Consider the following 13071-nt stretch of genomic DNA (forward strand, 5'->3'; position numbering starts at 1 on the left):
ACACACAGCACAGAGCTGACTGTAGAACTTTCCAATTTATTTTATATAGACAAGTACATCCCTTCTCAGACGGCGGGTCAAGATGACATGGAATGTTACAGTAAGACTTTTTTTTTCTTGCATATAATCTTCACTGCTGAAAATGTTGCAAAAGTCTTAAGTGTTCATTTTATGATCAATAAAGCTGCAGTTTCTCCATTTCTTTCCTAATTACATAATCAGCACTATCACCACACACTGTACATTGACTCTGTCTCATTAGAGGATGAAACAAACTAAATCCAAAGGCATCACTGCAATTTGTTTGAAATCTCTGTGGTTACCAAAATGGTGTAGTCAGTCTATGAGAAAGGAGGGGCAGAGGTGGTGTAAACTCACATGAGAAACACAATGGAAGTCAAATGCCACGTCCGAGTGGGCTTGGAATCTCTGATCACTGTGGGCTGTTCCTTCATGTCACTGTAGAAGTGGCTCATGTGGCGTCCATATTCTGTGCACTTGAGAAGCACATGGATCAAGAAGACACATTCAAGATTTCCTCATTATAAAAAAACTAAACAAAACATTGAGCGGAGGAGTGAGCCAGGTCAGGACTCTCCATTCTGGACTCTGGAGATGGGGGGCTGCATAAAGTCTTTAAAGGGCCCCAGGGCCTCCTTCAGGGCTGAGCTCACCTCAGACGATGAGCATGTGATACACTCCACCAGTGTGGGGTACAAGGCAATCACCTGAGCCCATGTGTTGCCATCCACTGTAGGCGGTAAACAAAAGTACGTCAGAACAAGAGGGAAAATACAGGGGGGGAGAGGGGGGAGAGTGGTGGGGGTTGACATGTGATAGAGGGCAATCAGAGGAATAATGTCCTACATAAATTTCCTGCAGGCATATGGAAAGTTCTGCTCTGAATTAAGGGCGATGTGATACAAACATCTAGAAGAACGCTTGAAAAATGTAATTTCAGAACGTCTCACTTCAATCTACTGCGGCTAAAAAAAAAAAAAAAAAAAACATTTATTGTAATTGACCTTGGTGGAAACAAACATATCTAGACCAGAGAAAAACTCATTTGACAAAAAGTCCCCATTGTACTCTGACACAATTAATCAGGAATGAACAGATACAGTGGATTCTTTTCTTTTCTTTCAATGTCTTCCTTCTTTCACGGTTGGACACTCACCGTTTTCTGGCTGTGTCTTCTTGAGAGAATCCATCAGAGTACTGACAGCTTTCAGGACAAAGATAATCTCAGTCACTTGTTGCCTGAGAGAAAAAGGACATTAGGACATTCAGCTGCAGTTAAAGATGCAGTTCCACCAATAACAAGTCAAGACTAGCTGGTCGTAGAGATGGTCACTGAAGTTAAGGCTCCTTCAACAAAGAACACTAGAGTCCACTAAAAGACGGCAGTAAATGATAATATGTGTCTGCTATTGTGAATAAAAATACAGCTTTCATGAGCGTGTGTGTGATATCGTTATGGTATTTAGATTAGTCACATTTATACATACATGGCATAGTTTTATACAGGCAGTGTTGAAAATGTCCAAATTCATGCACCTTGTAAATTGCGACTCATGAGCACACCAGTGTTTCTCCTCCCCCCAACCAACTCTTTTTCCACCAATGATAAATTTCCCCATGGGCATAATTTCATTTTCATCATGTCAGAGAAAATTGCAGAATTAAGTGTTGATCCCCACCCCCCTGAATGTTAATGTGTTTAAGTGGAGTGGTTTTATGTTGTTCACAAAGGAGGAGGATGCAATTGTTTTTAAACAGCTGAAGTCTGATCCATCCGGTCCAACACGACACCGACTGTACACCGACTGTTGGGACCTGTGCTGAAAGCAGGTAAAGAAGGTGAACCACATATTTGACAGATCAGCAGGGGGTACCTGGGCAGGGGGCAACGTCCACTCAACCTCTCATCCTCCACGTAGCGCCGGAGGACATCCTGTGACCTTTTGAGGAGCACAGAGAGCGCCATCCGCGAGATGTAGCCCTCCTGTGGGGTTGACACCTTGTTGCTGAAAGAAAACTGCAGCAACGTCTCGAAGCACACCTTGGAGAACTCCTCTCTCATCCGCACATCAATCTCTGCCTCTGTGAAAAGATTTTGGTTTTTTTTTTTACACTTACAACGCGAAGCACAGACTGGACATTTTGCAAGTATTGTAGTGAACAATTAACAATTTTGCAATGGACCTTTTGCAATATGATTCCAAAACTATACTTCCTGTCCAATCAGAGCAGGATTCTTGGTTAAGAAGATGGTACGTTTTCACTGGCACAGTCTCATGTTACCTGTGAATGAGGGGGGACTGCGAATTGAATGGAGGCCTTTATTGAGCATCGTCATGATCTGGCCAACAAAGATTCTTTGGGATGAAATTGGCAAATGGTAAAATCTCTGTACTGATCAGCTGGACAACCTAAAATGAAAGAACATAATGCTGATGTGGACAAACTCATACTGTAAAACCTGTCTGGACGGCAGAGTCAAGGTTTTACCTCGACATCAACTGCTTCATTCTTCTGAAACTCCTGAATGGACATGTTATCTGGAGGTGTGCTAGGACATGAAAACATGAGGTTAGCTGAGAGGTCTGTCCACACTGTCATATGCCGACGTGAAGATTACAACCTTCTTTACCTTTTGGTAAAAAAGAAAGTCTTCAAAGGCGTTGGCCAGCTCTGGCCACATGGTGTCAAACCTTCCAGAGGGGGCATGCTGCCGTGCCACAGGTAGTCCAATGGACAGAACCTTAAGCAGAGAAGAAACAGCGAGCTTCCAGGTGCTTTCCGATGGACAGGCATACTTCAAACCCAAGGGCATCCTCAGAGTCTTAAGGAGAAAGAGACAACAACAACAGATCACAAGACAGAAAAATACTCCAAGGTAAATTAGCCGAGGTGCCTCTCTTTTTCCACATTTTTAAATGTGGAAAACTATTTTTCAAGGTTACAAGTCACCACTTGAATTCAAACAATAAAGATCAAAGCAGCAGTTTAAGATTTGTTTTGCAGCAGGCAGTAGCTATTCTAGTTCACAGTCTTCTTTCCAGAGAGAAACTGTTCCCTGAGGATGAGTCTTCTTGATTTGGAACAGAAAATGTGAGGCGGCATAATATGGACTTATCCATTGTCAACCTTCTAAATATGGGTGCATCTCAAAAAAATTGAATATCAGGGTTTTTAATTTAATTTATATTTAATTTATTAAAAAATGTGAGGCCAGCAGCTCTAAAAGAATGAAATCTATCTGAAGCAGTTTATGTCTGGTTTGAGTAAACCACTAATTATGCACTAATTAATTTTGGTGAGTTGAGTTTAAATCAATCAACAAATAAATAATTCTGAGATACACCTGTAGTTCTGCTTGTGAAATTAACTCTAAAACACTGTGTGTGTGTGTGTGTGGGGGGGGGGGGGGGTACTAATGAAATTAACAGCCGGCAGAACATTCAACCTTTTCATGTATCTCCTGGATTCAATGAATAAATACCAGCCACATTTCAAGACACTGGTTGGTGAGATCAGGACACTCAACCAAATGTCATAATGTAGAAACAATGACTGAGTTAAAAGTCTTTAAAGGTTCATCATGAAAAAAAAAGCCCAAACCCCTTCAGACAATGAAGGTGTTGTTACAGCCCACAGGAACAACACAGCAGCACTTTGTGCTTCTGTGTTTATGTATTCTTTGATTTACAAAAACCTTATAATAACATCACACAATCGTTTTTATTACTGCTCAGCGTTGAACAATTACTGGTTTCTCAATGGTGGCAAGTTAAAGTTGACTTGAACAACAGAAAATGTCCTGTCTTTAGGATGCCAGGTTTTAAAAAGTCATAATAATCAAAACAAATTCAGGCTCCACTGCTGCCTCTAGGCTAATGTCAGCACATTACTTCCACCATAGAATTCCAGTAGTCATCTGTATGAGACACTAGTAAAACAGCGTTCGGCAACCACTGACAAAAACAAATTCTGTAAAACCCTTTAATTTAAACATTCCACCCATCTTAGAAAAAATACCTTGATGATGTTCTGTAGAACTTTCTCACTGATGACAGCTTTGTGACATGCTGTCTTATGGTACAGGTCCACCATCACCTCCAAGGAGCGTTCAGCAAAGGGCACATAGTTTAAGGCAACCCACTCTGCCTGCAAAAGATTTAACAAGAGAAAAGAGACATATGAGTAACACACGCAAACACACTGAAAAATACATCGGAGAACTTTTCATGTCCTTTTGGCAAAGCCACATTGAAAGCAGATTTAAAGGCACACTTTGTATGAGTACAAAGTAGAAGACTCATTTCTTTAAAAGTGCTGTCTGGACGTGTTTCAGTTTGTATACACAAATGAAGAAAACACAATGTCCATCAAAAATCTCTCTGTTTGCTGCTGAAGTCAGCGATGTAACCAGTGAGCCTTAGTCCATCCTGTCACGTGACTGACTTTGTACTTCAAGAGGAACATAGCCTGTCTCTGTGCATCGACCTCCAGTCCAAAACGAAAGGTTTAAAGATGCTGCTCAAGGGTTGAGAAGGGTGAATTCTCTGGTTTTGTAGACTACAAAAGGTCAACTCCTAAACTGCCATATATCTTCCTGTCTGTGGAGGGTCCAACGCTGAAGCTGTGAGCAACCAACCATTATCACCTTCCACCTGCTACAGCAAAAAACCTTAATCAGAGCAGGAAAGGAACCAAAAAAAGGCTGACTTGGTGAGTGTTCACATATATCACCTTTACAACCCCCATAGATGCTTATGATTTGTGAGAATCAGCTGAAAATGTTATAGCCAGATGAACAATGTACAAGGGGGTGCCTTTAAGAAATTGAACCACATAAATGCATATGAACATCACCAAAAAACAAAACAAAAACAAACTCAAGTGAAGATGAAACTGCACAGGGGCTGCACACACAGAGGTGTAGTCACCAGTTAGTGGCAGGCAGCAGAGAGGAGGAGTGTAGAGTGAATAAGGATAAGACACAGAGAGCAAATCATGCAGTGTGATATCTCATCTGCCACAGAAGGGGGCTTTTCATCATTCAGCACAGCTTAAGTATCAAGCTATAGAGGCGGCTGGGGGGAGATGGTGGAACTCACCGGTGCAAACAGCTGGGGAATCTAAAATGTTTATCCAGTGAGTAGTCCCAAGAAACAGGAGTGAGAGAAGATTGCAATTATATGTCTGGTGTTAACGTTCAAATTTGCAGTGGCTCCCTTGGTGTAATCAGATTAAACATTCACTCCTTGCACCGTGGACATCTCAGGCAATCCTAACAATGTGGGAGAGAAGTTGGCAAGACAATAAAGACCACCCAGAACATCTATTTAGTGTGGATGGGATTTTTGTTTGATTCTTTTACATAAACTATTTAAATTGATTCAGATCAAAAGAAGTGGCCCGTCGAATGTTTGGCTCCATCTGCAGCATGAATGTACCAATATTAATTACCATATTTATTAGCGTAAGTGTGACAGCTTGCCACTAAGAGATTATTAGACTGTCCTGTCCATCCCTGAAAAAATGGACGGTGGACTGAAGCAGCACATCGTGTTGTGTGCAGTAACATGACGGAAGAAATATTTCCCTAATGGGGGTCTAGACTCAAGAGGAACTTGTCCTCCTCATTAAGGAGCATGAGAACTACGTGGGGACTTGATGGATAAGGGGGTTGGGATGCACATCAAGGAAAAGGGACGATTTTGTTGATAACAAATAAAGACGATGACTAACAATGAATAACAGTATGCAGCATTTCTCTCAATTACACCATCTTGCAAATAAGAACTAAACTGATGATTCCACTTCTCCTACCTGGTTGTATTTGGCATTGGCCACATGCTTGGTTTCCATCCTGCCGTACTGGAGGAGGCTTGCAGGAGAACTCCACGAAGAGGTAGCAGCTGTTCAAAGATAGGCTGGGTACATGACCTGCAGGTTCTCTGGCCCACACAGATGGCCTGCAGTAGGGAGGGAAGAGAGGAACAAACACTGCTGATAGACACCATGGGAGTGCACACTGCAAGATTAAGAACACCAACATATTTCTGGACAAAAATAATTGAAAAAAACAGAAAGAGGAGAAAAAAGGGTCGGTGTTCACAATTCATAAAAGAGTGGAGTAAGTCTAGGAAGAAGCTGCAATGAAGGCTAATTACAAATATACTGTATATCTAAGTGTCACTGAATCAGTGTTATTAAAAGGAAATTATTGCCAAGAATTACAATAATGGATGAACAGCTCCAGCGGCAAATTTGCTGTATATAATTTCAAGATGTTCCGATTTGTCACAGCAATTCCTTTGACAGCTGTAGGCCATTTTCCACAGTTTTAATCATAAAAAATGATTAAAGTCTGGATATGGAGGATAACAATTAAAAAATTGGAAAAATAAACAGTTGTAGCCCCAGGAAAGAAAAACAGTACAGTGTATACAAAGGTTCCACCATTCTCCACAGATTCTAATTGTCTGTTTTGGATATAATGATCTAAATGTGAATGATGCTCTTTGTTTTCATCTACTCACTTTCTGCAGTACATCCAGAGCAGTGAGCACTGCTTCCTGCAGACTGGTGAGCACCGCCTCAGTGTATGAAGGGAGGAATAAGGGCGATGCATCACTGCTGATGGGCACTGATGCTGCTCCGTGAAGGATGACCCCCAGCTTCTTCAGATCCTCCATGCTGAAGTTGGCCTTGATGTGTTGGTACAGTGCTGGGAAAATCTGTTATTAGTGCTGTGAGGAAGGGCTGGCTGGGGATGAAGGAGAGTTTCTCTGTTGGGCCACTAGGCGGCCTCGTGCTGTCAGTTCCTGTTCGATACCATGTGTTTCCACGCAGACCACCACAATGCTGAGTCCTCGAGGGCCGACTCCTCGCCGGGTGGGAGGGGCCTGCAGGTCAGCGCCGTTGTACCGCGTCAAGCGCTCTACTAGTGAGATCTGAGCGCAACAGAGGTCTGCCAGGACCGGCTGCTGAGAGGGGGTCGATGAGGACTGGGGAACACCGATAGCAGCAAGTGCATCACCTGCTTTGTCTGAGTCTTTCGCTGGTGTAACAATCTGGAGGATCTCCTGAAAGCTCTTGAGCGCAGCCAGGGAAACTTCGTTGTTCTTGCTGAGAGCAGCTGACTGGATGTGGTTTAGCAGAATTTCCCACGCCTCAAAGAAATCACCTGCACGGACACAAACATTGAAATCTGTAAGACCATTAATCGGCTGTATGTCAACCGTTAATAATTGGGGGAAGGCACATTGTTTCCTGCAGATTAATGAACATGTGACAACACCGATATTGTGATCATATTGGCCATTCACACATTTCGCTCATTCAGAGTCACGAGTAACGGAAATGTTACGGAGAACTAACTTACGAGACATCAAATGATAAACTTTGTTGACATCACACCGTATCTCATGTGACTCACCTAACTGTTGGAGGAGATACCGCTCCTTGTGTTGAAAATGCGTGCCACCCCAGCGAGAGTCAACACCCACGTCTCTGCCCACTGTTTTTCAGCTGTGTCACGGGAGTGGTGAATGAGAATATTCCCACCACCTGACTCTATCTTCTCCTTGTCTGCTGTGGTGGACGATGTCCTCACACAATCCAGCAGGTGGAAAAGGACCTGGTGACAAGTCCATATGTCAGCCAGTGGAATCAATACCAGCTATGATATGTTTACAAATATTTTAAGGTAAACTGATCGATAGGTCCATGTCAGTTGAGAATACTGGATAAACTGGGTGTTACCTTCCAGACCACGATATGCCACGTGGGCTGCTGCAGAAGGGTTCCATGCGCAGCGATGGTGGAAAACAAAGTCTGCCCGGCGCTTTTACGCACGGCAGGCCGTGGATCTACACATAGCTCGCCTAACTTGGCATACAGACACAACCAGAGGCAATCAAAGGGAGGAGCAGGGTGGAAGGGTCTGTTCAGGGTCTCTCCCTTCTCCTGGGCCTGCTTCTGTAGAGCTTCCTCCTCTCTCTCTAACTCCTGTGTGATGGCTTCACCCCTTTGGAAGAAGTAGTCTGAAATGTTCCACTGTGAGTAGAAAGGGATGTGGGGTAGAGAGTGGGTGCATTAAGTGGAGAGGAACATTGGTAAAATGCTTCTGGCTGTTCTCTGATCCTATTACCATACCAGTAATCTCTCAGGAACTGTCACACTCCAAGAGAAATAATCCCGTGGACCACAAATCAATATCAGGTTTTGCGTGTCCTGAATATTGTACAGCGCTTCTAGGAAATGTCAGTGGAGTGGCAGTGTGGAGCTTAGATAAAATACCGCAAAACAGGAGAAAATAATCGGTGTACGATATTCACATGTTTACAACTTCAGGTCATATTTTAACAGGATATTCATACGAAATATTTCTTTACTTATTTCACATACACATTCGGTATAGCAAATCATTTTTGTAACAGTGGTCAGTAAAAGCCAACATGTGTTTTTTTTCCCCTTCATTATCTATTATCTCCAAAGATCATACTAGAAACGTATGTGCATGAGAATAACCCTCAAAAATTAAAGTCACTTGAGAGGAAGTCTGTGCTCTCACCAGAAGGCCGATGGACGTCAGGCTAATATTAAGCTCCTGGTTCTGTAGGCCGAAGCTGCCAGCTACATCCACTACGATCTCGAGGCACATGCAAGGCATGGTGGGCAGGAAGTCTGTCACCACCAACTGCAGGCACTGGAAGGCTGTTCGGATCAATGACTCACTACAGAGGAAACAAAAACAGTCCCACTCACCTTGGCTTCTTTAATTATTGAGACATTTAGAATGCCTTGCGTAAAAGGTATATGAATTTAGCACTGAATTGGAGTATTTCACCAAAAAAAAAGAAAAGCTCCTTCATGTTCCATACCCTTGATCATTGCGGATGGCTCCAATGACACCCAAGACCAGAGGCCAGCCGGGTCCTAAGCTGTCCCCCTGGCTCTGCAAGATCTGCAAAACACTCTCCAGCTGTTTCTGCCGTATGTCCGCATGCAGCACGTTGGACAACTCCTTCAGTGGGTTTAGCAATAGAAGCTGCAGCCGCTTGGAGGTACAAACAAAACAAAACAAAACAAACAGAGCCAGTAACTAACTGCAATGCTCAAGTGTCTTAGCAGCAGTTGAGCCAGAGTAAGTCTGCACCATCTCATCACAGTCAAAACATCACATTATTTTTTCCGGTCTGAAGTGATTAAATGTGAATCTTAGCAGTCTCTACTTTGTCCAACATAAATCAGTATTCATCAAATGCATTTTACAAAGTCAACATTACATATTAAGACATTTCATAAATGCCTTTGATATTTATTTATTTATTGAATGTGACAACAACCTGCTTGTCTGACTGCAGGAACGGCCTTGAGTCATTGTAATGCATATCCCTACACAACTTTATAGATCTATACATTTGGAGTTTAGAACAACCAAAGGAGAGAAAGACTGAAGACACAAACAACACAGAGCCAAATACTTGAGAGCACTGTGGTGTTCATTGGACTTAAGCAGCAGTACCAGTATACGTTCTCTCGTCTTTTTGTGTTTATGTTCATAACATACATTTTCAAAGTGTATTGTAGTGTGTTGTAGGGATGTCAGAAAACAATGTCTAAGTGCTACAATTCTGTAACCGTGACATGGTGGTGCTACAGATGCTTTACTGGACAACAACATGCAGATTGCACAACATTTTTTGTTGCAATCTCAAATGCTCAAATGCTGAGTTTAATGCACCACAGAGGTGCTTAATGGTTATCTAAGAGAAATGTATTTATGCATTTATTGTTTTGATCATATGTCAGGCTCCAACTATACTGCCTGTACTGTAAACTTTTAGACTGATTTGTGACACTAGGCTATTTAAGCTAAAACTGCCATGGCTTCATTAGTGCAGTGTTCACTACCTGATTTTGGGCCAGTGGAGGTTCGTGTTTGTAGGCCAGGCCAGCTTTAATGAGAGCTGTCAATGCTTCAGCCCCCCACTCTCTCATCCTGGAATTTGGATGCTGGCAGACCTGCAGCAGACACCACAGACACACAAATGTAATTTGCACATGCACGCACACACAGATGGAGAGACATCTGACAGTGTATGCACGAATGTACAATGTAACTGACATTGTAATATTTTTTTTTCAGCAAAATCTGAGGAGGAGATTGTTTTCCAGTTCACTGTGAGTGTGTGTGAAACCCAAAGATTGTGTGATCACAGGACATATAGAGACAGACACAGTGCTCACAAAGGTTTGTACAGATACAATAGGGAGAGAGAGGATGCTCGGTCTTTTTTGATTGAGGGAAAATAAAATGCTTTTACTATTTGTGATCCAAATCAGAGTTTTCAAAGTTCTGCATGATGAATAACGGTTCTCATCTTTTATATGAAAGCAGAATGAAGTTGATTGCAGATAACTTATAAACATAAAAGCAATGAAACTGAACGAGCCTGCAGACAGAGGCACTTAGCAGAAGCAGCTTTAGATCCTCTTTTCAAATGGCAAAACAGATTCACATTGTGTGAACTGAGTACACGAGTGCCAGATCAAACATTGTGGACACATTTAGATACAGAAGCCTCTCGACAAAGAGCCGTTTGGGAGAAGAAACGAGGAAGCTGACAATTACAGGAAGGGAATCTCAGCTTACCTTCTGCAAAACAGATGCAAAAGAGAGAGGAGACAGAGAGAGAGAGAACATGAAGAGGAACTCCGAACACACACTTAAATATTCATATAAAGACATGGCAGAGAATCCTCTCCAACAAATGAGGAAAGGAAGGTGAAAACAGAGACCATTATTGGAGCCTTGGTGGTAACCTAGATGAAATACTCAATTTAAGAAATAAATCATCATTCTGTTGAAACAAATTTCCTGACAGCCGTTAATTTCATTGCCAGGACCCAAAGCTCCATATCAAAAATGTGCCGGTGCCTTCTTCTTCTATTTTTTTATTTCTGTTGTGGGTATTAAAGTGGCTGCTACCTCTAATAAGTGGGCTGTAAGGGGTCTCCACAGAATCTCTATACGATCCATGTTGACAAGACCAGTTTCCAGCAGCTTGGCCACTGCAAACAGAGATGGCTCCTGTAACAAAGACAACAAATACAGTCATTGTGGGTCAGACCTTTGCGTACAAAGGCTTCAGCACACACTCAGTGCAGCACAAACCTCAGTTAACGTAAAATGGAAATACACAGCACTGAAAGCAGCCAGGAGAATAATACCAGCATTGATTTACATGTGAAGGTTTTCTTAAAAAGTGCCATAAAAATATCACATCCCTTTTCTTAAAAATATAGAGGAAATATTGTTTCGACTATGTTATACATAGGTCAACATTCTCCCAGTACCTTGTTATTTCCATAAGCCATTTCCATGGCCTCCAGAGAGAGAGAACAGAGCGCGTTGATCAGGTGATGAAGTGAAACATCATCCAGGTACCTAAATCGCAAGATTATATTAGCAACATGTGACATCCGTTACTAGAGATTGTATACAAAGTGTTGACTTTCACACATGAAATAATGGTGCTTACTGGGAACTCTCAAACAGCCTGGACAGAATGTTTGAGATGATGGGCAAGTCAGTCATCACAGCTGTGGTTAACACCTGCTCAAAGACAAAACCACAGTCAATTGGCTTTCAACAGTCAGGTGGAAACCAGAGTACAAGGCTTCTGGAAAAAAACAAAAACCCACTGTACTGGGTCCTTCCACAGCTCGACCGGGCTTCAAGGCACCGCCAACCCCTGGCTTCAGCCCCAGGATCCACACTAAGTGCTGGGATAGAAAAATTAGAAGCCGACAGGTCATTGAAAGGAGATGAAACTTCATTGACAGAGCTTTAATATGTACACTGTACATAGTGGTACAACAAACTCATCATTCACCAAAAAGAAAAGTTGTATTTTTATTTAAAAGGACAAGGGCATGTCCACACGTGTCTCCGCAGAAGTCTCATAGCCCACCTGCATCCCCTAACCTTGAAAACAACAACAATGACGCCTTATCGTGTTGCATTGGTGTTTCAGAAGCTACAAATGTCGCCTTTTTAGTTAAATTAGTATTCTTCGTTATCTTCTTTGTGTGTTTGTTTACACTGCATGCGTTTTCTGTTCATGAACCATGTCTTACTCTTTGTTTTTGGTGGATTTCTGTGGTAGCGATATAGCACCACAAGGAGGCCTACAGCGTTTTCAGCGTTTCTGCGTTGACGCAAAACAATTCTGGTCCGTCTCCATGTGGACATGGCCTAAATCAGCTGCCATGAGTATGAACTGAACAACAGCAATGCCAGAAAATTTAACACATTTTGAATTCTAGGTAAAAAAATCTTGTAACATTTGCGTACTTATTGTTCAGTGTACATGTGAAGAAGCAGTTGGACACGGTACCTGCAGTGTGGCCAGTACCAGCTGCCAGGAGGTGCCCAGCACGGCCCCGTGGCAGTGGGCCAGGTTCAACAGGGTTCGCATACACTGAATGTTCTTGGCAGTCAGCTTAACAAAGACATACAGTTACGTTTTAGTACAATTTAGTGCACATCACCCTAACTTTGGACAAATACATTTCTGTAGAGAAATATTATAACAAATGATTATCTATGTTGGATAATGTGATTAATTATCATTAAGACAAGAATATCCATGTGAAGCTTAAACATTCAAAGGGTGGATAATAAATCTAATTGGTGTGTTGTGTGGGAGTGCTACTCAGAAGAACTAGTGTGACATCAGCTGGAAGTGACTGCAGGTAAAAAGGAAACAGTATGTACAAACCAAATATTTGTGGTAAGGTTTGATTGGTTTTATTCACTGCACGTGCTGAACTTTTTGTGCACAGGATCGGATTTGAAACTCCCTGAAGCAACTTTCCCTTTGCAGCCTTAAGCCTGCACATTTGAATAGAACCTTAACATATACTTCCTAGTATATTATATTTTTATATTATTTCTATATTTACTTTAGATATGTATTGTAATTACTTCAGTAAACTACCATTTTCGAAAAATAAATGAGAATTAGGTTATTTCCAGTCCGAACTGAA

General features: G+C 42.1%; 1 protein-coding gene across 1 annotated transcript; it reads right to left on the bottom strand.

Annotated features, from left to right (window-relative positions):
- Positions 1 to 587: 587 nt before the first annotated feature.
- LOC144739482 (protein MON2 homolog) lies at positions 588 to 12524 on the bottom strand (the record flags this gene model as incomplete). The annotated part of the gene is given in 29 exon segments (XM_078622431.1): positions 588 to 751; positions 1178 to 1260; positions 1896 to 2103; positions 2305 to 2374; positions 2376 to 2432; positions 2512 to 2572; positions 2631 to 2845; positions 4042 to 4170; positions 5124 to 5144; positions 5839 to 5889; positions 5891 to 5920; positions 5922 to 5984; positions 6552 to 6752; positions 6754 to 6855; positions 6857 to 6910; positions 6912 to 6962; positions 6964 to 7025; positions 7028 to 7198; positions 7451 to 7472; positions 7475 to 7651; positions 7777 to 8070; positions 8588 to 8750; positions 8898 to 9073; positions 9931 to 10041; positions 11009 to 11110; positions 11377 to 11467; positions 11562 to 11635; positions 11725 to 11805; positions 12420 to 12524. Coding segments are annotated over 29 exon segments (3189 nt in total), but the record flags the coding sequence as incomplete, so codon positions are not given.
- Between the last annotated feature and the right edge of the window lie 547 nt (positions 12525 to 13071).

Source organism: Lampetra planeri, unplaced genomic scaffold, assembly GCF_965212315.1.
Source record: "Lampetra planeri unplaced genomic scaffold, kcLamPlan1.2.h2 scaffold_1526, whole genome shotgun sequence".
NCBI lineage: Eukaryota > Metazoa > Chordata > Hyperoartia > Petromyzontiformes > Petromyzontidae > Lampetra > Lampetra planeri.